Raw genomic sequence first — 26,287 nt, forward strand, 5'->3', positions numbered from 1 at the left:
CTCCTCGTCTCCACAAAAACAGCCAAAAAAAATTACAATTGATGGTAATAAGACGAACACTGCAATGGACTTGTACCCTGAGAAAGTCACAATTAAAATACCGCGCTCCAAATTTCATCAGTACCACCTTAGATGGGACAGAAAAAAATATGAAACACATTAGTCCATTTTACGTGAGACGCGCGCTCCATGCATTCGTTGGCAATGTCAGATATGCAACTCGACTCCGCAACGGCAGTTTCCTTGTTGAGACTGCATCTGCAAAACAAAGTGAGACGCTGTTGAGAGCGAAGTTGCTGGGATCATACCCCATCAGAATTGAGCGACACACCTCGCTGAACACCACGCGAGGAGTTGTGCATACGGATTCTCTAAATGGTATATCCAATGAAGAGATCCAATTAGAGCTGGCGGAACACTCTGTTTCCAAGGTTTATCGTTTACTGCGTAAGCGGGACGGACGGTCTGAACCCCTGAGCACAGTCTGTCTCTCTTGCCAGAATACATCTTTGTCGGGAACGAGCGTGTCCCTGTGCGTGCGTATGTGCCGAAGCCAATGCGGTTCGGACATACGCAAAAACGTTGCACTAACATCATCACATGTGCAAAGTGCGGCGGTGCTGACCGTGGGGATTCCCCACGTGCCGGCGCCGAACACTATGTGAATTGGTCCAGGGACCACGCCGCTAATTCTAAAAATTGCCGGAAGTATACGGTAGAGAAGGATATTAAAGGGCTTCGAGTCCGAGAGATTATTACGTTCTTCGAGACGCGTAAGCGTATTTTCGACCAACAAAACAGACTACAGGAAACTCCTATTCCTCAGAAGGCAACAGAGGGAATTGATGCATCCACGCAGACGCCAACTCTTGCAAGTATGCCTGGAAAGCGAATTGAGACCGCAACCCAGACATATGTGGACGATGCGACACAGATTGCTGAGTCAACTACTCGTGTGGGCTTGATATCAGGCCTTACGACCCTAGAAAAATAGCTGTCGTGACAGCAAAGAAGGATTCTAGGCCTGGTAGAACACCAAAACGACGCGCTCCTAGTTCGGGTGGCGGATCGGGATCATCCTCTCGATCACGTTCTCGATCAAAATCACGATCAGGAGTGCGAAGAACTGCAAGTGAGTCGCCACAGTCGAAGACTAAGCAATCGCAGACAGAGGCATCAACCCATAGAAAGGACAAGAATAGACGATCGCTTGTAAAGCCACCATTGTGATTTAGCTCCTCGCGATGACTGATATTGTACAGTGGAATGTGAACGATGTACGCAGCAGATATACAAAACTACAACAATTGATCTATCATGAGAACCCAGCTATTTTATATCTTCAGGAGACACACCTCCGACCCGAACATTCCCTGAGTATTTCAGGATAAAATATTTACCGGGACGATCCCCCTTGCCGGTATTCGGGTCATGGAAGTTGCGCCATCCTATCAGGCAAAATATCTATTCCTCTGTCATCAATATTAACACTCCTCATCAATGTATAGCGGCTACAATAACTTTACCTAGCGTCCAGTTTTCAATACTTGGTGTCTACATGCCCCGAGATATACCTTACACAGTTAATGACGTGGAACACATTCTATCGCAGGTACCAGCTCCATATTTGTTAGTGGGGGATTTTAATGCATCTCACAACTCTTGGGGCTCTAATTCTGATGATGACAGAGGAAATAAAATAGCAGAAGTATGTACCCGTCTCAATCTGATTACCCCGAATTCCGGAAAAGCAACTCATCTATCCTCGGCTTACGGTCCTTTCTCCATGATAGAGATCTCTCCATTTGTAGCCCAGTTTTGTCCACTCATTTCGAATGGTATGTGATTCACAACCTACATGGTAGTGACCACTACCCCATCCGAATGCGTATGTCCGCTTTACGTCCTGCGGAATCTCGATCTCCAAACTGGGTTATTAAAAAGGTGGACTGGGTCGGATTTTCGGAGTCCATATCATTCGATGATAACGGACATGAAAGTGTGGACTCCGTAGTAGACCGACTCTCAAATATGGTTATCAAGTCAGCGGAATTATCTATCCCCCGTTCGTCCTGCAGGCCAAAACGCTTCTCTGTCCCCTGGTGGTCGGGTGCCTGCAGAGATGCAATCCGAGACCGCAGACGTGCCTTACGCCAATTTGAGCGGCATCCGACCGAAAAAAAAATTGTTCCAGTTTAAACGTCTTCAAAGGAAAGCTCGTCGCACTGTGTGTGATGCTAAGAAGACATCCTGGACAAACTATGTGAATTTATTCAAGAAGAACGTCGCAGCTAATATCGTATAGCGCAAAGTCCGTCGAATAATGGCGAATCATAGTTCTGTAATTACGGGCCTTCTGAACAATGGACTAACGACCACCAGTCCCACAGAAATTGCCGAAATATTCGTTAGCTCGTTTGCAAAGATAAGCATCTGAAATAATTATGACCCGGAATTCATAAAGTCACAGATGCTGCGGAAAAACGAAGCCTTAATTTTCAATCAGATATCACTGAAAACTACAATGCACCATTAACATCCGAGGAGTTGGATGCGGCACTAGACACATCCCCTGACACCTCCAATGACCCTTATAACATCCATAACCGCATACTTGGCCATTTTCCTCCGGCTGGAAAATCCTTTCTTCTCTCAATATACAACAGGATCTGGACTGAGGGTGTATTTCCTTCTCCTTGGCGTTCCGCCATTGTAATCCCAGTCCAGAAACCGGGAAAGGATCCTTCTTTACCTGGCAGTTATAGGCTAATTTGTCTCACCAGCTGCGTATGCAAGGTTATGGAAAAGACAAGTAAACGCCTGATTTGGGTACTTGAATCGGAAAACCAATTATCTAATATCCAATATGGTTTTCGTAAACACAGATCAGCCACAGACCATCTTGTCCGGCTTGAGACCGCCATTGGAGATGCTTTCCTCAAGAAGGAGCATCTTGTGGCGGTCTTCTTTGGTCTACAAAAGACTTACGATACCACATGGAGGTATGGCATTCTCCAAAACCCTGCATGATTGGGGACTTCGTGGCAGTCTCCCAACGCTTATTGCTAAGTTCATGACAGATCGGTATTTCCGAGTTCGAGTAGGCACCACACTTTCTAACGAAGATCTCCAAAAAAAAAACGGCATTCCATAGGGGTCTGTATTAAGCGTTCTTCTTTTCTGCATTGCGATCAATGGAATTGCCCACTGTGTCGGTGACCGATTATCTTCTCTCCTGTACGTTGATGATTTCAGTTTATATTATAGCTCCCGATATCATACATCCATCGGTCGACTGTTGCAACTGGTCATCAACGTGCTATCAGAATGGGCTGTTCGCAATGACTTTAAATTCTCTACTCTAAGAACGCAGTGTGTCCATTTCTATAACTATCGTGGACTGCATCCACATCCTGAACTGCGTCTTAATGGAGTGGAGTTGCAATATACAGACACTGCGAGATTTTTGGGCCTTATCCGTGACTTGAAAAGACGTTGCGAAAAATGGTTAAATATTTTGCGCCTTTTGTCAGGGGTTCGCTGGAGTGCAGACCGCATAGTGCTTTTACGTCCTTATTGTGCTCTTACCTGGTCAGAGCTTGATTATGGCTGTTCTATTCCTGGCTCAGCAAATAAATCCAAGTTACGTCTCTTAGACACTATCCATCATTATGGGATATGACTCGCTACAGGGGCCTTCCGAACGAGTCGGATAGATAGCCTATATTGCGAAGCTGGAGAACCATCACTGTAACGGTGATGTAATGTCTTGTTGTGCTCGTATGCCGTTAAGCTCCGCTCACAGCCCGAGCACAATTCTTACGACTCGTTTTACCACCTGTCTCTTTACCGCCGATACAGTGAAAATCCACGGAGACTTCGTCCAGCGGGTGTAGGGTTTCGTGAACTTCTTTCCGAGTTCGACATCCGCCTGCCAGGAACTCGCACACTGGAATATACGACCACTCCACCGTGGATTATGCGACGTCTCATGTTTGATATAAGTCTGAGCCGAAGTTCTAAGAATTTTACACCAGCTTTTGTTTATAGATTTCGTTTCACTGAACTTTTATCATAGTTTCCGAATTATTCATTAGTTTTTATTGACGGAATCCGAATAAATGATTGTGTAGGTTGTTCCATTGTTGCAAATGGACAGATATTTAAATATAAATTGAGCCAGTACAGTAGAGTTTTTACCGCAGAACTATATGCTTTTATAGAGCTTTATTGTTTTTAATTAGAGAACCCCGGGGCAGATTCCTTATATGCTGCGACTCTTTAAGCGCCATTCAGTCCCTGCAGTGTTTGAATTCTGGTGATCCGCTTTTGTTGAGAACCCAGGAACTTTTCCACACTCTCCTAACCTCTAATTATGATATTGGAGTAGTGTGGACTCCGGGTAATGTTGGCATTCCTTGTAACGAGGCAGCGGATGCTACAGTAAGGGGACGGTGCTATGAATGGATCTGAGGTATATTGTCGTGAGAAGTGGCAAAATATTCAAAATTACCTGAAACATACAATATGGTGGCAATGGGAAGTAGAATGGTCTGCACAAGAGGGGAATAAATTACGAAGAATGAAGAATACTGTTCGAGTTTGGGATTCGTCTACAAGAGCGTCACGACACGAAGAAGTTTTACTCACCCAGTTGAAGTTTGGCCACTGTCATCTGACAAGCCCATCTCCTACGTGGCTAGCATCAGCCGCATTGTGATATATGCCATGTTCCACTTACGGTGGAACATTTTTTATTGCATTGTGGAAGATATGACCGTGTTCATCGTCAATGTATGGAGTTCAGCGAACTCTACGTGACGCTCTTGGAAATGATTTTAATTGTACAATTGCAGTTCTCAGATTTTTATCGGATACAGGACTTGGCAGGGTGATTTAGTTGTTTAGTGCCGCGTTTTACTTATCCTCCGGACCCTTTACATCCGGAGGTTACTTTTGTTTACTATATGTTTTTAACAAACTTGACATTCGGACCTTTTACATCCGAGTATTTTATAAATGTGTCAGATAATTTATTTCTGGTAGCATCTGTTTTATTATTTTATTGTTTCTTATTAAAGTCTAGCTAGGGTCTAAGAACTGGTCACTTTTATGTGTTTATGCATCACTTTGTTGAACTTGCATTCGTCAACCTCGTTTTAACGGTGACAACGCTTTTTATTATTTTTTTTTTACGTATTCCGGTTATTGTATTGTGTATCTGTTTCGTGAAGGATTTTAGATAAGGGCGCAAATAGCCACAGTAGCTGACACGCCCTTTTTAATCCCCACTAACTATCTAACTTAGTAACTAACTAACTAACCAACCTTGTACTGAATCTTAAAAAAATCTGCAACAGCTACGAAATTTTCAGGTTGTACATTTTCTTTTATATTCCGTTAAAAATGGTCTTTGACACTGTGCTATGAAAGCGTGCGTCAATGAGGAGAGAAGTTTGCTTGAAAATTTGTCTAAAAAGTCAAAAGTTGAAGACTGAAGCGTTTCTATATTAGTGTGATCAACTGTAACAAAATTCTTTTTTCCAGCACCTTAGTCACTGTAGACAGTTTCAAAACTTTATCGAGTTTGTCAGAATTGGACAAAATTTCCTTTTATTCAGCGAGTTTCCTTGCCACCCTTATCATGGGGTCAGCCGCTTCAAGGTTTTGTTTAATTTTATTGTAGGGCCAACTTTCAAATATTGTTAAAATTTGAATTTTTACCATCTTCTCATCTGTTGTGTGAAAGGATTCAATTAATTTGTTAATAATATTATTGTCTTACTTCTCATTGTACGTCGATGCATCTTCTACATGAAAATCTTTACTTGGTAGGTGCATTTTACTTTTTGAAACTTTTCACAGGGATATCATTTTTCTTGTAGGTTTCTTCTCTCGATAGGGGATTCTCCTGTTCACACCAAACTCATCTTTAGTTCCTCAATATTACTTATTTCTAGCGCTGTAACCGTAGAACTGCTAGAAGAAGAACTGAAATTATCACTTTGTTTGTCCGCACTACTTTCATTTGATTTATTTTCATTAATATCACAAGAACTACCGGCTTCACATATAAATTCACCTGACCTATCGGGAAGTTGATAAGAATTTTTTACGGCACGAATCACATATTCGCACATTCAAAGACTCCGCTATATTGAGCTTTATCAATAAATCGCGACTTACGCGTCTTAGTTTACTTTTCTTTTTAAAGGTGTTATTAGGAAGGCCAAATTAATTTAAACACTTGTTATATATTACGTGATCTTTACCGTCATTCATGTTATAGAAGTCACGTCACAAGCGTTAATATTCGACAAATAGAATTTGACTCCATGAAATTCAAACCCTGACTGATTATTTTTCTCTTCTATATTTAGTCTCCGGCCATCTGTTATACTGTCACGAAGTTTACTGCCTTACCCAGCCTGGCTATTGTTAAAAACTTGACTATGTAGTACAATATAAACATACAGCAAATACAGCAATGTGAAGGGCTCCCCGCTCTTAGTTGAGCTGGCAATAATAAAACAACTTTAAATAAGATATTTACTGTTCTTTAAGGTATTAATCATTTCATGAATGAATGCATTTGTTGTGTAGTGTGGCGACATCAGTTATTATTTGCAACGGGGGATTTCATAAAACTTGCCGCGCGCAGCCTTGTGGCACACGTGTAGGCTTACGGGCGCAAACGGTTCATTACTTGGGGATCTCGAGCGCTTGCATGCTTCCGGAAAATAAATTGTTACAAATGTATGTATGCAGCGCCCACATTTTTAAATGCAGTAGTTTACAGATAATACATCAGGGGACACAAGTCCCATTTTTATCAGATTTTCAACTTGGCTATTTAATGTAGTAATTTTACTTTAAAAAATAATCTATTAAAAAATTAGGCAAAACTAAAAATATGTGATAGCCCTAAAGTAATAAAAGTATTGCATTTAGAGTTTCAAATGCGCCAAACAGCAAATCTCAACTATATGTAGACACAGAGTTCCAGGTGAGCTTATGTAACAGTGCGCGCATAATTTGCGTAATTTCAAATATAGATTGACAAATCGAACTGAAACCCTGACCGAGTTACTACGTGAGCGCTGGCTGTCTTGGGTAGAAGCAAGTGAGAAAGCAAGGAGGGAAGGGAGAGAGCACTATGCCCTATATACTTGCAGGTCCACTCACAGTTTGTCAAACCTGCTAACAAAAGCATTAAAAGGTTGACTAGTTGCCTGCAATGCTAGCATAATGGAACCTTCCTAACCGACAGTCGAGCAAAAATGAAGAACCCGTTATTGTGGTAATACTGGAGAGTGGTTCTTCTATAGGTCGCGGTGCCCACACAAACCCTCTCAGATATTTACGTGGTGATTGGTGACTGAATGACGAGGAGCGAGGGAGAGAGAAGAAAGAAAGAGAGAGATTCCAGAAGTTTGCGTGTTTTACGAGGTTTCACTTGAAGTTGTCAAACTGTAGTCATAACTACACAAATAATTAATATTTGTGAAAATAAAACAATACGTGTCTTCTTACTTGATGTCTGGAATTTATGGAAAGAAATTAGACCATTTACGGGAAGGTCGTGTTTTGTTGCTGTGCGATTTGACGTGGAATGATTCTTTGGTTTGATTAACAGCCAAGCATGTCGAAAAAATGCCTAACACAAAGTATTTAAAGGTCATAAGTCAGGAGAAAAAGCTTCTTCCAGACGATCAAGGATCGACGATCAGCATTAAATAAAGACAACTGTGCTTCAGCTTTACTGCTATTTATTACCGATGTACTTGGTTTTAAATTAAGCTTTATTTAGAGTTTACAAGTGAATGGCCTAGCTGAAATAATATGTTTAAGTGGACTTAGATGCTTTTTTTGTCATACACTGTAGATCTAATTTCAGCTTTGAAAACTTACAAAATGCTTTCGTTCTGTTAGAAGGAACGGCCCGAATCCAATCTTTGGATTCCGCATTGTTTTCCCATTCAACTCCCATTTCTGTGTACTGAGGTTATGACATTATAAATAAAAATACATGATACGCAAAAATGACAAAAAAATATACAATATAAATTTAAAACAACACTGGACAGCGACGCGCGAGATGCGACTGATCAAATAAAAACACAGAAACGACTGAATCAGACAGATGTTTCAACAAGTCACTTACTGTCTGCGATGAGAAACAAATGCTGTTTAATTATTATTAATTGCTAATATGCCGGTTCTGCCGATAACAAATGAAAAACAACTGCGATTTACCATCCAGAGAGATCACATGTAACCAATTTATTAACAATGTACTCGACTATAGTGTAATTCAGACCATGAAATGATCAGTCATAAGGTCTATAATTGCGTGGAATCTTAAATACAATAATAGTCCACACCTGTGGAGTAACGGTCAGCGCGTCTGGCTGCGAAACCAGATGGCCCGGGTTCGAATCCCGGTCGGGGCAAGTTACCTGGTTGAGGTTTTTTCCGGGGTTTTCCCTCAACCCAATAGGAGCAAATGCTGGGTAACTTTCGGTGCTGGACCCCGGACTCATTTCACAGGCATTATCTCCTTCATATCATTCAGACGCTAAATAACCTAGATGTTGATACAGCGTCGTAAAATAACCCAATAAAATAAATACACTAATAGGACCATTCTGCTCTGGTCACAGGACCCAAATAACATCATGGGTCAACAATGTTATCATTGTTATCACAGTCTTAGTTCAGGAGCGTGTGAAAAGGTAACCATTGCATCACGCCAGACGCATATTGCATGATTCAGTGAACATAGACAGTGAAAACTGGAAATGGTTAGAAATGGCTAAATCGTATAAGAAAAATGGCTAGGAATGCCACTCGCAGGCCAGATTTTGGGCTGTTAGGCGCCTGCGTGCCGCTCGTAACAATGCAGAATGCAAGTAAATTTACAATTTAACCCTTAAACAGTCGCGCGGGGTGTTGTCAACACCCCAATCACATGTACGGAACTGTTAACTACTGTATATTGATTAAGCCTGTAGTACTGAAACTTGCAGTACCTTTCTTAGAATTGGTAAGGCAACATTAATTGTAAACATGTTTGAAATCTGAATTCGCGTACTCGAGATAATACGGTTTAATTGATGTGGGGTGATGCCAACATCCCTCGCTATTGTAAATAGTGACAGTAGGGTGCGAATTAACGTGGGAGATTTCCCCTTTGGAAAGTTATCCCCCTCTCATAAATTCATATTAACATCTCTGCCAAGGATAACTTCTAACACCCTCACAAAATCTGTTTTAATACGAGTTTACCTACTTTATAAAGTATAAAGTAAGAAAAGAAAATAATATTTCTGTATTATCATCACAGGCGACCTGACAACAATCAATACCTTAGGAATTACACATCTTACCTTAAGCCTGCTCATGGATATAATTATTATTATGATCAAGCTGCAAGACAAGCAAATTAATGCGACCAAGCGTTGAGTAATTATAATAATAATAATAATAATAATATGATTATTATTATTATTATTATTATTATTATTATTATTATTATTATTATTATTATGTACGGTATTTTCTGTATAAGATTCTATCCCCCCTCATCAGAAATCTTCATTCACACCCTGAGTGACATTGTCTAAACTGACCATACTTCTATAAAAATAATAACAATGGATGTTAAGTAGTGATTGTGGTATAGAAAAATCAAGAAAGTGGTCTGAAAAGGAAGGTAAAAGTTCATGAGTAATATCTGATGATTGTAATTCTTTTTTTTTATAGAATTCCTTTTCTATAGCTAATAATCTCAAATTATTAAACCTTTCTTGAGCCATTGATGTTCTTAAATAAGTATTTGTAAATTTTAAGTTTAGAAAAAACCTTTCATCTAATGATACACTAACTGGTGACTGGTAACAGTGAGAAAAATTCTCAGAGCTATGAAGAGATTATGAAATGATACCATCTAGTTATTATTACTTTTTTTCTTCATTAAATGTCAAGTTTTTAATGGGTCAGTTTCTATAATGCCACTGAGCAAAGTTCTGTATATTGTCAGCTTATTGAAAAGCTCAGTACCATCAATATCTTTAATATTTGCGCTTCCACCATTAATTTGTAGGAAAACGTATAAATCAGAAAAAGATTTTCTTTTTTCATTTAATTTTCGATCATTTCTCTGAATTGACAAAGAAATGTAAATAGATTATTACAGTGATTCACATTTTCAAATCTTTTGTTAATGGATTTTAACGTAGTATCCGCAATTATTAGATACAACTCTATTGTTGGTTGGGACAAGTTACATAGTTGAGGTTCTTCCTGAGTTATCCCTCAACCAATTAAGATCAAATGGTGGGTAACTTTCGGCGCTCATTTCGCTGTCATTATCACCTTCCTATCAGTCGACGCTAGATAACCAAATCAGTTGATAAAGCATCGTAAAATAAACTAATTAAAAAGGTTGTATTGTAAGGAATTCTTATTTCTATATTGAGACTATCACAACCAAAAGACGAAATTTAGTTCTACTCCGAACACTAATATTCAATTACTGTAAGTCCAGGCATATTTTCTCTCTATTTTCTCTTCGTCGCGTCGACTTGAACAATAAATAATGAATTTAAACAATGATGTAAGTGTTGGTTAGAGATTATCGGAAGACAGAAGTGTTAAAATTTATTATAACATTTGTTACAGATTTAATACTGTGAATATTCTACAATATGTTTTAACAATGTTTGTTGTTCTTTAGCGAACTGTCAGGTAGGAAACTCATAAGTGACACTAATAACGCATAACGCGAATATATACTCATCTTTATAGCCTTCTTGATCATTTAAAAGTTAGTATGTACTCGTGTTACCTATCCTCTTTGACCACATTGCACCATGATGCTCAGTTCCCCCCCCCCCCACATGCTATCGGCATGCTGTAGTGGTTTGTGTTTTACTTTTTGTAAATTGTGATAATGGATAAATAAGTAAATAGATAAATAAATAAACGAGCATGAAAGCGAGAGTGAATCAAATAAATGACGCTAGTAAAACAGGAAACAAGAAAATAATACTGGGAAATCGTCATTATGGGATGTTTGATGGAGATTACAGTCCATTTCTAGAATTCCAGGTATGCTAATTTGTTAATTGTATTTTTTATTATGAAACAGTATATATGTATATATATATATATATATATATATATATATATATATATATATATATATATATATACCGTATATAATTTTGAAGTTACAAATAATTGCATTTTGCAATTCAAATTTTACAAAATAAACTGTAATTATTAATTATATTTAACAATACAATCTAACCTTATAATTTGATAGCCATTCATATTTTTATAGGTTACGTTTTTTTATGAAAAACAAATGCATGTTTAAACAATTTCACATTCACTTTTGTGAAGCGTTAAATGCTTATGAATTTCGCATCTTTTTCTATATTTTTCCATGAGGCACTACATCGTTCATAAATTCTGCCATTTTGTAAATTTAATTGTAAACTGAACACAAGTCAGCAGATACTCAGAATAGAGCCTGCTACAATCCATACTCAGAATAACATGAGAACGAAATTTAAAAAATGAGAATATACTAGCTTTTATTCTTATCAAGCATGAGTATACATTCTGTACAAAATGGACACTTGAGTATATTCTACTATGCTTCCATGTTATGAGTATGTAATAAAAAATGAGTAGGTACTCAAATGTTTTTATTCTTACTAACAAGAGTATTTACTAAAAAGAGTTCAGTATAGGCGTATACTATATACACATGTTTATTCTTACCATCCGATAGTCTGATATAAAATGTGTCTCTGTCCTTTCAGCATCACCCATGATGGGAGGACAAGCACTCTGCTGATACTGAAAAACGCAAACACTAACTTAAAGTTCCATTTGTTCCTAAATCTGTAAGTAGTTACATCTTAAAAAAGAAAAAGGATAGAGAAGAGCAAGTTCTAGAAAAATAAACAAGGAAGAGACTAGTGAAGTGCTTTCTGTCCGGCTGGCATATGATTGATACGTCATAGATCTGTTACGCATGCGCAATTGACACGGCTAATTACGTTTACTTTCAAGGGGAAAATCGGGAAACTTACTTTCTGGATGTGCCTCGTATAAGCATTTCATATGTGAACATGGAGAAGAATGGAATATGTGAAAGAGTGGCGGTTCCTCCATAGAAAAGAGGGAACAAGCTGTTCCCTTTCTCTCTGCCCCCTTAACTGAGATTGTGAGATATACTTATACTGCAGTTTTCGAAAAGCGAAAACAGCTATCGTTAGCAAGCTTATTGCAGTAAAGTGAAAACGACTCGAGCCCTTCTCGTATGCTGTGCGTGATGATGTGAGTGGGAGTCTCAAGCAATGTTTCCTCCGAAGCAGGCTCGAGCAGACACGAACTTACCCGAGTATCGCTGGAAACTGTAGAAGTTACCTATTGAGAAGTGTGGAATATACTGTTTCATCAAGCTAGTTTATTTACATAGTGATAATTCGGAAAACAATTAAGTTCGAAGAGTTTTTCGTGTGACATAATATTGTGTGAAATTATACAACAGTTCTTAAAAAATCTGTACGATTTACGCATTCGCGGCCTGAGTTAGATCTTACGAAATAATGGCAATGGAACAGGTGACTCGTGCCTGTTCCAACTTCAACGAGATCGAACGCGAGCGCCCTGATGCAAACCAAGACAGCGAGTGTTGTGTTACAGAAGCGATCTAGATGAGAGGGGGCGGAGGAGTATTTTTGTATTACAACGGGTACAGTAGACAGCAGAAGCAGAAGCAGAAATTATAGCAGTACAAATCAATAATAAATACAATGGTGAAAAATGGGATATAATAGCATGCTTTAGCCCCAGAACGAAGCAAACTACTTTACTTTGAGTAAGCTGCAAGAAAAGATATCCTTAATACCGTTAGAAAGGAAGATCGTATTAGCAAGGGTTCTAAATCTACTCGCAGTGAACTGGAATGATCAAATAGACTCAAACACCCTTTCATAAACTTTTGTAAAGTACCTAATATGGGAGCAAGGATTTACACATGTCACAAACCTACAAGGAACAATAACCTTTTAGATGTCTTCTTGATATGACACTGGGGTAGTTTTCACTCTTCACAAGTATTACCTGGAATCAGTGACCATAACAGTGTTCAACTTGAGCTAAATTGGCTTCAGACAAATGTCCGTGTAGATATCACTAGAAAAATATGGCAGTATAACAAAGCAGATATAAACGATTTACAAGGTTACCTTCTAGATCAGTATAACAAATTCTTAGACGAAGGAAAAAAAAAAACATAGGTCAAGTTTGAGAAAATTTTAAACAAATAATATCAGAGACCACATGCAGATATGTGCCGTACAAAATAGTAAAAAATAATTCAGACCCGGAATACTATACAAAATATGTCAGATCGTACCCTAAAAGCGATCATGGTTCTCGAAAGACAGCAGAATAATAAAGCAGCAGATATAGTAGGACTTGTAGTGTATTACTTATGGTAATGATAATTTAGTGAATCTAACGTCACTTCAGCACGAAGATATTGTATTGAAGCTTTTATAAAAATAACCAGAAAAATATAGTAGATCAAAATAGTATCATTCATTATAAATTTTATTTCCTACTTAGCCATTAAATAAAGTTCTGAAAAAATGGAAGAAGCAAAACCAGCACAGTACACTCACCTCTCAGTTAACACTTCACCCTCTTCTGAAGATACTTCCACTTTCTCTTCCTATTGAATACTTGTAAATCACATTCAAAGGTTATCAATTGAAAAGAACAAGTAAAAAATGCGAGGAGCTTCTTACAAATAAATGTGTTATTAATTGTTCGCATCACATCTCTGCTACATTAAATTCCTTATTGTACTTAGGACATTTTCTAACGCTCTATAATTCCAATCAGGTATCTTATTTGACCTTACCTGTTTTACCAGATGCCGCTGTCCAATAAGATACCAGTGTGCCCAAATGTAGCAGAATTAAAAAATAATTTTAGAAGTTTAAATTTGTATATATCACACAAACTTACCACACAAATTTCATTCGTTCTTCTATAACATCTTGCATACCTCTAATTTTACCTAAGATTGTAATCACACCTAGTAATTAAAATATCACAGCTTTCTCAAAATTAGCATAGAAATAAGCTATGCCGTACCATTGTAAGTGCTTGACTGAAAATAAAATTAGATCTGCAAAATAAAAATGTATGCAAGGAGACCTACAAAATACGTGATCGTAATATGTAAGGTGGCTCAAACAAAAAAAAAATTATGATGAGTACTCAAAAAACTTCACAGGGAGGAATCTGATTAACTTTTACATTAACTACATAAAAAACAAATACTTACGGATGCCCGATTTCTTTAGTAACAGAGCCATTACGTTAATAGTATTAAAATAGATATTTAAGATAACATACATTCTGTATTCCAACGTTATGTAACATTACATAATAATAAAAGAAAATTAATATTTGTAGTGAGTTATTACAGAGATAAAATTAAAGCAACGTGTTTCAGATTTATCTTTATAAAATAAATACAGTATGTTATAATTAAATATCATTAGGCACTACTTATGTTTCTGCTGTAAAGTGTCTCTTTATTAAAGTTTATGGCTGTTGTGAATATAATATGAACTTGAACCAAATACAATTCACACATTTGATTTCGGAACATTATACATTAGAAATATACAGTATATATATATATTGCTTTCTCGTGTCAATTAAGTAGTCAACAAGGGAGATCTAGTTAATTAAAACGCGAAAGCAATATATAGGCCTATACTCAGGATGTAATATAAATTATGTCAGAAAACACATTAAAACTTATGTGCATGATACCTTAATGTATTTCCGAATGCTCCATATTTAATCAGTACACACACCTACAACTCATAATGTAGCGGAATTTATGCTTATGGAGTTGGGGATAGTGCAAGATACCATCGGCAATTATAAAATAAGAGTGATGTGTGTTTTTTGTCCTTGTATTGGGATGCGGAAGAGAATAAATGTAAAAATGTTTTTCAAATCAACTATCTTACCTCAGAATAATATAATGAACTTACAAAGGAATATTGATCGACGTCACCATACTTCGTAAAAGGGAAGTGTTCAGTACATTGTGCCTATTTAATTCTCTTAATTCATAAATTTACAGAAATGTGAGGCACATATGTTATGTAATTACAAAACTCAAGAACGCTAACACATCCGCAATTCATGTTAGTGTGCCCTTATTATTCTTTCAGAAATTGGACGCAATTATTATACAGTCTCTCACCATAAATACTGTTATATTATTTTATTATTTTATTTTATTTTATTATTTTAATGTACCGAAGTACATATGATATTTCCGGAGAGAGTTTTTCTCCATTCCATTACTCTTTCATCGTATAAATACTGTTGCAAACATGTGGCATAAGCTGTACATCCTGTTTTCACGGTATTAAACCACACTGGTGGTCCGTATTCGATGTAATCCAATGCAAAGAAAACTTGCAATATATCGAAGTTTATACACTTGGAAAATAGCGACGTGATATCAGCCTTAAGCACACTTAAATGCCATCGATCTGAGCGGGGATCGAACCTGCAACCTCGAGCACAGCGCTATACCGACTATGCTACCGAGGCCGACAGCACAGGTGAATACGCTTCTTTAGGTTTCCCGGTTTTAGACCTGTTTTTGTGGTGTTTGGGGCGCTGATTTAGAAAATGACATTGGATAGACCACTTCGCACTATTTCTTAAATATTCTTGAAATTATACATTATAATTATTATACAATACAAATTACCGGATATTGAAATATTTTGCGATAGATTAAGAGAACTATTTACAAGAAACCAAGTCTGAACGAGTCTCAATTAATGACCAAGTGCCTAGTAAGTTTGCGTTTGAAATCAATTTTATTTCGTCAGTCCCTGATGCTAGCAGGTAGCGAATTCCAGAGTTTTGGCAGGGCTATTGTGAAAGAGAATGAGTATGAGGAGGTGCGATGGGATGGTATTGTTAGTACTGTTTGATGGCGAGAGTTTGTGTTCAGATTATGGTGGGAAGAAAGGTAAGTGAAGCGAGACGACAAGTACGAAGAAATAGAAGAATTCAATATTTCGAAGAGGAGAAGTGAATGTAAATTTCGGAGAAACTGCACTTAGTGTCCCGCAAGAAATTTTTCAAGTCCAATGATGGGAAACTGCGCATGCGCAAGACAAGAACAAGTAAAGGAGCTACCACACCATAGATTAAGCTAGTGCTCTAATAGTAACATGTACTTAAACCGTTTTAGCAGGTACATTTCACAATTGTTGAGACTCAACAAATGGCGGCAGTTATATTGCATCATTTAGGGCCGTTTTCTCCAAAATTAGTTAAACTTGGGATAAATTAAACCCGTTCAACTTTACTATTCAGTTTAAACATGCTTCCATTTTCTCCATAAATATCTGGCAGCCCACCCGTTTAAACTAATGTTGGCACTAGATGCTCATGGTTTCTCAGGTGTTGGCTACACAGAACAATAACTTGATTACTGATGGCGCGTCAACATGTCAGCCACAGATCACGATGTCAGCTGTTTACAGAGAATTAATGCTATAATCAAATCAACGCAAATAAAGAAGGAATGCATCTACTAGTTTCACAAATAAATCATTTATATCCATGTGAAGTGTTGTCTATCATTTAATCAATAGTTTTCTTGAATTTATTGGAAAGCATTCTCGATTCCACTTTTCTCTGATAGGCAAGATCGTAGAATAACTTGTGTCTTGTGTTAATGTGCATTATCTGATGGCATATATGGATCCATTTTAATATAAAAATTAATTTCCTTTAGTTTATTCCTTTCCCTCCGAAAATCATGATCGAATTAATTTCAAGAAGACAACTTCCAGCATTTTAACGTGTTCGATAACCCACTAAATTAGGCCTACCTGATGTACCCAGGATCTTGATAATTCTAAGGGAAATTGCTTTTATTTTTAACATTTTAGTATGTGACTTAATCTATTTATGTAATATTCACAGGCCCTAGTTTATAATTGGCTAGAATGGGCAAATACTCAGAGCAAGGGAGCAAGAGAAAATATTTGAAGGTAGGATGTTAAAATAATTGTTAAGTACATGCTCAATAAAAATGAATATTTATAAATAACGTAATAAAAACAGCCTTTTGTTTGGTGAATTGGCACAATTACTGTTTCACATTTTTGTTTGGTAATAGAATGGATGAAGTTAAAGAAAGAGGTTAGGGTGCCAACATTTGCTCTGTCCAGTTTTCCAGTGACCTAAACCCAGGGCCTAAATATTCATAATAGGTGTCATCCTCTTGTATTATTTTTATTTCAGTAAACGGTTGGTTGCACTGTATGATTGCTTCATCGTCCATTATGAATTTTGATCAGATTATCATAAGCTGATTAATGTACACTGTAAAGTCCTGTGTTCAGAAATAGAGAATTCAGGGGAAAAAAGTAAGAATTTTAGTCCAGTAGAAATTGATTTACTGCTCTCTTTAGTTAGTACAAAGAAAGATATATTAGAATGTAAGAAAACCGATAGTATATCTTTAAAAGACAGAAAAAGCTTGGCTAGAACTAGCAGAAAGTTTCATGAAATTAGTGGAACTGTAGTATGGTAAGAGATTGGAAGATATTGTGAATTTTATTAGTGACAACAATGTAATTTATTCCTCACAACAATAATTCCTTTCTACAATTCACCTTAAACGCTCTCGTCAACAATAGAATTTTCACTCAACACAGTATTCGTTATAGCACTCCACCGACGACAATGACAATTTACTTGGACTATTACGAACAACAATGAACTGTTAATCTTAACTAATTTTTACAAAGCACTATTTACAGATCAGAACTATCAGTTCTCAGTTCACAGTTCTTCTATCTCAGTCACTCGAGTTCACAGTATCTCGAACCACAGACCTTCAGAGACAGTTCACTGCACTCGAATTCGGGTCCCTCCAACTGCGGTCCACTGCACTCGAACTCAGGTCCCTCCAACTGCGGTCCACTGCACTCGAACTCAGGCCTTCGGATGCTGACGCAGATGCGGACGCACACTCGAGTCGAACTCCGGCACACAAGTCTGGCTTGCTTGCTCTGGCTTACTCACTGACTGAATAACTGAAAACTGCTGTCGTTCCTTCGCGTCCTTAATTTATAACCACAGCGACGTAGCCTCGAAAGTTCCACGCGTCTCTAGAGATGGCACTCCAGAAAAATCCAGAGCCCTCTCCTCTCTCTCGCCGCGTTGGCCTTTTCCCATCTCCGCCGCGCGCCATCCCAAAGTGCTCCGCGCGATCTTCTCTCTTGCGGGACGCTGGTCGTGAGTTCGAATCTCACGTCGCTGTCACAATATTAAAGTATGAAAACCTCAAAAAGACCTGTAAAAGGAGATTTTCTGAAGATAAAAAATACACATAGGTGCAGGTGGAGACCCAAATCAACCGAACTTAATAATAACTTATATTAAAATAAAAGAGATTATTGGCACAATACAACTTGAGGGGCTACCATCTGTATGTGACTCTGATTGTACTGGCCAGTCTTCACTACTCGCATCTGTGGAGCACCCATCTGCAAACATTGGAAAAAGCACAATTTCCTCCTCAAATCCAATCAATTCAAAATTCCAAAGTAATTTCCTTTTCATCTGTGAATCTATACAAGTCTGTAGCTTCTGAATCCCAAGCATTTGTCGCAGGTAACGATTCAAATCCCACTGATCAGGTAACTGAAGATATACCAATATAATAGTATCTCAGGATAATATACAAATTAATGAAGTAGAAGCCATTCCATGTAGCAGTCAATTCAGTATTCGGGACCTAAGGAAACCTACTTCTACTCCACTCCTAGTAAAGAAGAAAAGACCATCACAAGACAGTTCATTGGCAGGAAAGAAAATTATGGCATTATGGCAAGAAAAACAAGTTCTGCAGTTACAAAAACAAGCAATAGAGGATCAAATTCAATTCCAAAGGATGGAGCATGAATTTAAAGTCCTGGTAACATATATTATGAAAGAAGAACATACAGTGAAGAAGAAATTCACAGAACTTTATATAAAAAATAAGGAGTTTGGTCTTAAGATGAAAAGAAGAATTCTTGAACTTGATGTTAGGAATACGGAATTGGACCTTAAAACAAACAGCTAACTGAAATCACAAGATTTTGATGTAGTTATGGTGTTTATTTTGTTCAAGTCTATATGTTCTTTTTTATTTAAATTAAAAAATTTAATCTAGCATATTAAATCACTTTAGGTACCGGTAACTTATATATTTAAAGGCAGTATTGATAACTTCAGTTTTGTAGTGGTTTTTAGTGGTCCTAATATGTTATGATGTCATTTTGATATTTTCATAAAGTCATTCGGTTTATATCATTCACTGTATTAATAATACCATAATAAACATATCACATCAGGTTATCATGATACTTAAAACAAAAGATATTTAAATTTATGTAGCTTCTTAAATAATTGAATAACAAGTTAATCAGTAGGTAGATTAGCTTAATTCCAATTCAAAACCAAATTTATTGCGTGTTATCACCTATCACATAATTTATATATGGCTTATCTAAACTAATAATAAATCTGTAGCCGAAATTTTTCTGGCAATTTTCGATTTTCCAAAAATAATTGGTCCTAACATATATAATTAAGCACCCTGAAACCGAAAATCGCATTTTTGAAATTTTTGTTTGTATGTCTGTCTGTATGTTTGTTACCTTTTCACGCGATAATGGCTGAACCGATTTATATGAAAATTGGAATATACATTAAGTTCACTGTAACTTAGATTTTAGGCTATATGGTATTCAAAATACTTTATTTAAAAGGGGGGTTATAAGGGGGCCTGAATTAAATAAATCTACATCACAAAAGTTTCTTTAAAAATTATTTCCGATAAGTTTTTTTCTTTACAAAATTTTTATAGGACTGATATTTAATGAGATAAATGAGTTTTAAAATTAAAATAACGCCATCTAATACGGTGCAATGAAATAACAAATGACTTCGTCTATAAGGGGCCTTGGACAACAACAGTCGAAAAAGGGGCCTTGGACAGCAACAATCGAAAGCTATTAAACTTAGCCTACAGACAATGTTTCTGTGTTTGCATGAAGTAATATCGGAAGCTAAATTAACCGATTTGTATAATTAATTATTATTTCACCATTGGAAAGTGTAGTTTCTCCAGATGGACATACTGCTATAATGTTATTACAGTAACTTCTTAGTAAATCGAGGACAGGTAAGATTAAAATAGCTTCCTAAGCACAGAAAATTTGATACGCTTTTTTGTAAATTCGTTTCATGTATTTCTTAAAATAATATTTATGTACACACTCATTTTAATCTCGGAGAATTAACGAACAACGAGAGTGTATTGATTTAGTATGCAGTAATAGTACATTAGCTTAGCAATCCATTATTTTATAATTCAAATTTTAACTATGCTCAATCGAATCGTGTTAAGATACATAAAATAGACTATATTTGCAATAAATGCAATGCAAAAAAAAATTGGGTAATGAGCCAAGCAGATTAAGTTGCGCTGTTGTAAAAGTTGTTGCTTCTGAGATTCAAGACCCCCCCACAACAGATTAAAAACTTTCTTATCGGAGTACATCCGTTATCAACGCACTTTTTATATAATATAATATAATATAATATAATATAATATAATATAATATAATATAATATAATATAATATATACTAATAATAAATATGTAGCCGAAAATTTTCTGGTAATTTTCGCTTTTCCAAAAATAATTGGTGTTAACATGTATAATTATTCATCCCGAGACCGAAAATCGCTTTTTTGGCATTTTTGTATGTATGTCTGGATGTTTGTTACCTTTTCACGCGATAATGGCTGAACGGATTTCGATGAAAATTGAAATATAAATTAAGTTCGTTGTAATTTAGATTTTAGGCTACATGGCATTCAAAATACTTCATTTAACGGGACCTGAATTAAATCGAAATAACTTGCTTATTATTGCTTTTTTGTAAAAAATGTTACATAACAAAAATTTCTTTAAAAATGATTTCCGATAAGTTTTATTCTGTGCAAAATTTGGTAGGTCTGATAGACTTTTAAAATAACAATACAATACGTTTTCACCGCCACCTCAGATTGTAGCGTTGTTGTTCCTGCAGTAATTCCCATGTGCAAAATATAAAATTTTTGAGTAGGAAGAAAAAACACATTTATTCATTCCATGGCATTCCATAGGAGATCGTGAATTCTTACATTTTCGAAAGAAAGAAATATAATTACATATCACTGTTTATGCTGTATCACTATTTAAGTTATTTGAAGGTTTCGGAACCATAGTGGGCCAATCGCCATTTATTGAAGACGTAGGAAACAGGGGTTAAAATTAAGTTATTACCATAATTCAATGGAACCATATAGCAAGTAATATAAAGTTTACACATTAAAACTAAATGATATGTCAATCTTCATTAAACTATTGCGTGTAATAACAAATAAGAAACATGTTAAAGGAATTGTCATTGCACCAAATGAGTGCTCTCTGGACCAAAATGATCGCAATTTCATTATTTAAATACAATTTCAATTAAGTAACATATTAAACGATTTATCCTTCTAACAAACACGAATGTTCCCTGGATCAAACGTCCTATTTTAATTATGTAATTACTTTATATTTATTTCTAACAGGTGCAGCGGAGTGCACGGGTATGGCTAGTTTATAATATATTAATAATACATAAGAAAAAAAACAGTAGGCCTAGGCCTAATTATAACATGACATCAAAATGTTCATAAATAAATTGTTAGTTTCATTTCTAATTATTTTAATAGAATGAACATAATAAGAAATATACAGTATATTCCCTCCAGCTAATTTCTTATATGTTAGAAAATAAACACACTGCATATTTCAAGTAATTAGTTACGTTCTGTCATTGAAATCCGACATTGATATAATTTTGATACAAATGCAGATATATTTCAACTTGTAACATCACTGCGTAATTAAAATAAAATGGAATTTTTACATAAATTGTGACTACACTATAATGTGTTAGAATGTTTGTGTATCAGTAGTAATATTTTATACAACACAGTTGCAGTTAAGTCAGGTCATCATTAGATTCTATATTATGGAGGTTGTGTTGCATTTAAAGCTACACCACACAAGATAATAAGTCAGGTTTAAAGAAAAATAACAATTTTAGGCTTAATAAATATGGTGTAAGTTACTGGTACTGTTTAATTTTCAGTGAAGTAAAGTTATAATATATACTTTTGTAAATATCCAAGTTTAACATGAATAATAAACAATGTTACATGTACTGCAGTGAATGAAACTTACTTTATCTTAATTTCATCCCTTTGTTTCACTGATTCACAAACAAATTTTAGTCATGAACGTACTGATGGATAAGGTGCTGGTAATGCTTAATTTCCAGTGAAGTGAAGTTATAGTATACTTTTGAAAATATGCAAGTTTAACATGAATAATAAACAATGTTACATGTACTGCAGTGAATGAAACTTATTTTATGTTAATTTAATCTCTTCCTTCACTGGTTCACCAACAAATCATGGAAGTACTGATGGATAAGGTGGTTTCGCCTGACATTTTCTGCTACATTTGGGTGGTTGTTAGCTGCTTGAGGGAAGTTATGCACAGCGTTAATGGCATCCAACTGGTCATCAGTAATAGGAGGTATATTTTCATTCTCATTGCAAGCTATATTGTGTAAAATAACTGTTGCCGCAATTACACTTTGAATTCTGTCCAATTTTAGTTTGATTCCAGTAGTTAAAACAGGAAATCTTCTTTTCTATACCCCATAGCTCCTCTCTACTGGACTTATAGTCCTTATGGTGGCCTCCTGAAAAAGTTGTTCCTCTGGCGTGTGTGTAATTGTCAGTGGTGTAATGAGATAATTTTGTACAGCATATCCACTATCTCCAACTAGAATGGCTGCACCAAATTCTCCATCTTCAAATCGCCTCTTAATTATTGAAGAATTAAAAATATGTGAGTCATGAGATGAGCCTGGCCACCTAGCCACAATGTCTCGAATCAACAAGGAAGAATCAGACACAGTTTGCACATGAATTGAAAAAAAAAATTCTTTGCGATTTCTGCATCTCCTCAACCTGGTGATTGTATTTTCACATGTGTTCAGTCAATTGCACTTATATAGTTAGGAAAACGCCAAATCGTATAAAATCCGTGCTTAACCCTTGCCGTTCCTTTAGGTGTTGTTGGCATCTTGATATAACGCTGTGACAAATGTCCTATAGCTGTAGAAATTGTTGCAAGGACTGAGAGAACAGAGACTGGAATTAGAGTACAGAGAGTGAACTGAGAGGACAGAGAATGATCTGAGAGTACAGAGAGTGAACTGAGAGAAGATAGTGGACTGAGAGGAATGACAGTGGACTGAGAGGACAGACAGGAGCCTGGGAGGATAGATAGAGCACTGTGGGATAGGGAGTAAGCTAAGAGAACAGAGGGAACAGAGACTGAACTAAGTGACAAGAAGGTGGAGAGCGAGGATGGTGAGTAGACTGAGAGACCAGAGAGTGGACTGAGAGGACAGAGAGTGGACGGAGGGGACAGAGAGTAGACTGAGAGGAAAGGAAGTGGACTGACAGGAAAGAAAGTGGACAGAGATTACAGAGAGTGAATTGAGAGTACAGAGAGTAGACTGAGGGGCAGAGAATGGAATGAAGGGACAGAGTGGACGGAGAAGACAGGGAGAGAACTCAGACAACAGTGTGTAGCCTGAGAGGATAGGGAAAGAACAAGAGGAGTGGGAATGAGCTAAGAGAACAGAGAGTGAACTGAGAGAAAAGAAAGTGAACACAGAGAATTTTGAGTATATTGAGAGAACAGAGAGTGGACTGAGAGGACAGAGAAGGGGCAGAGATTACAGAGAGTGAAATGAGAGTACCGGTACATTGCGTGGATTGAAAGGACGGAAAGTGATACAAAGAAAGCTGAGAGGATGGAGTGGGCTGAGGAGAAAAAGAGTGAACTGAGAAGACGCAGACTGGACCGAGAGGTGAGAGAGAGAGGACTGAGGTAGTAGAAAAGGGAAAGGAAACAGAGTGGACTGATATCAAAGAGAGAGTACCGATACTGAAATTACAGTGAGTGAGCATAGAGAGGACTAAGAGGAAAGAATTCTGACTCGCAGTTTCCCCAGTTCACTCACAGTCTTCTCTCTGTCCTCTCAGTCCACTCTCTGTCCTCTCAGTTCACTCTCTGTACACTCAATCCACTCTCAGTTTTTCACCCCACTCTGTTCTCTCAGTTCACTCCCTGTCACCTCAGTCTACTCTCTGTCCCTTCCCTGTTCTCTCAGATCACTCTCTGTTCACTCTATGTCCTATCAGTCCACTCTTTGTCTTCTCAGTCCACTCTTTGTCTTCTCAGTCCATTCTCTGTCCTCTCAGTCCACTATGTCTTCACTCTGTCCTCTGAGTCCACACTCTGTGCTCTCAGTACACTCTCTGTTCTCTCAGTCAACTCTATCCTCTCTGTCCACTCTCTCTTCTCTCAGTTCACTCTCTGGTCCCTCTCTTTTCTTTTAGTTCCCTCGCTATCCCCACAGTGCTCCATCTATCCTCTCAGTCTACTCTCTGTCCTCTCAGACCAATTTCTGTTCTCTCAGTCCACTGCCTGTCCTTTCATTCCACTCTCTGTAGGCCTACTCACAGTCCACTTTCTGTACTCTCAGTCCACTCTCTGTATTTTAGTCCACCCTCTGTACACTCAGTCCACTCTGTCATTTTTGTGCCTTCTCTGCCCTCTGCCTTCCCTCTGTCCACTCTGTCTCGTCTCAAAGTTCAGTTCATGAAAGAAAGAGAAGAGTGAGAATAAAACAATCACTGAGAAGACAGTGACAACTGAAATTTAGCGGAAGGGGTTCAATATGTAAGGTTTTTTTTAGATTTAGATTTTCCAGCAAATCCTTCATACCCACATAAATGAATTTTAATTTTGAGGGGCTCAAACTAAGGAGATAACACGCTCACTAGGTTCAAACTACAGTCCGATATTAAACGGAGGGGGTTCATTATGTATACAAGTTTAGATTTTTCCTGCAATTCTTTATTCCTACAATAAGCAATTATACATTTTCAGGGCTCGAACTCAGGAAGTAATTCCGTCATTGGGTTAAAACTACAGACTGTAATGTGGCGGAAGATTTGCATTGTGTATACAAGTTTTTAATTTTTCCTGAAATGTTTTATTCCTTTAATAAAAAATTGTAAGTTTTCGGGGCTCAAACCCAGGAAATAATGCCGTCACTGGGTCCAAACTACAGACTATAATTTGGCGGAAGTCGAACAGTGTGTATACAAGTTTTTAGATTTTTCCTGGAAATTTGTATGCATCTAATAAACAATTATAGCCTACACTTTCGGTATTCGAACTCAGGAAATATTGCCTCACTTTGTCCAAACAAGAGACTGTAATTTGGCGGAAGATGTGCATTGTCTATACAAGTTTTTAGATTTTTTCCTGCAATTTTTTATGTCTCTAATAAAGAATTATAAATTTTCGGAGCTCAGACCCAGGATATAATGCCGTCACTGAATCCAAACTACAGACTGTAATTTCGCGGAAGTGGAGCATTGCGTGTACATGTTTTTTGGACTTTCTCTGTAATTTTTAATACCTATAATGATGAATTATATATTTTTGGGGCTCGAATTCGGCCTTAATTGGTTCCTATGTTGGCGGTTCCATAGATGAACCGTTCCTACCTACTACAAACATAATCTTTGTAATAAGACAACAGTATTTTACACTCTTTGCGCGTCTTGTACTCTCTGCTCGACCTGCATTAGGTTTTTATCGAGAGGAAGATTGGCATAAGTAACAATTTTCGTTACAGTGGAGGCAGATGAGTTAAGGTTGGTAGCGCAAAAAGCGTTAGAAATATGTTGGCACTCCTTCAGATGTTACAGCATAGCGGGACAAATACTGCAGTTGAGCCTAAATTTCTTTTATCTAGTTTAAGTCAACCTACTGCTTCCAGAGATGGGGTAATATGATCATATTTGCGAACATTGTTTACAAAACGTACACACAAATTATGAGCAAGTTGAAGTTTCGTTTTGCTGTCGCTGGAAAGGTCAGTTAGTAAAATGTCAGCATAGTCAAAATAGGGAAATGCAAGCGTCTGCACAAGGAACTTTTTTAAACAAGA

At 37.0% G+C, this 26,287-nt stretch overlaps 1 protein-coding gene across 2 annotated transcripts in view; it reads left to right on the forward strand.

Moving 5' to 3' along the window:
- LOC138691317 (zinc finger protein ZFP2-like) overlaps positions 1-26,287 on the forward strand; it is a 499,579-nt gene that overhangs the window by 101,505 nt on the left and 371,787 nt on the right. The window contains exon 4 of one of the 2 annotated variants that reach the window (XM_069813189.1): positions 11,835-11,937. The exons of the other annotated variant lie outside the window; for it this stretch is intronic. Within the exon in view, the coding sequence (XP_069669290.1) occupies positions 11,835-11,922 (88 nt within the window). The 3' untranslated portion in view covers positions 11,923-11,937. Of the gene's footprint in view, positions 1-11,834; positions 11,938-26,287 lie in introns of those variants that run through there. 2 annotated transcript variants of the gene reach the window in all.

Source organism: Periplaneta americana, chromosome 16, assembly GCF_040183065.1.
Source record: "Periplaneta americana isolate PAMFEO1 chromosome 16, P.americana_PAMFEO1_priV1, whole genome shotgun sequence".
In the NCBI taxonomy this organism is placed as follows: Eukaryota; Metazoa; Arthropoda; class Insecta; order Blattodea; family Blattidae; genus Periplaneta; species Periplaneta americana.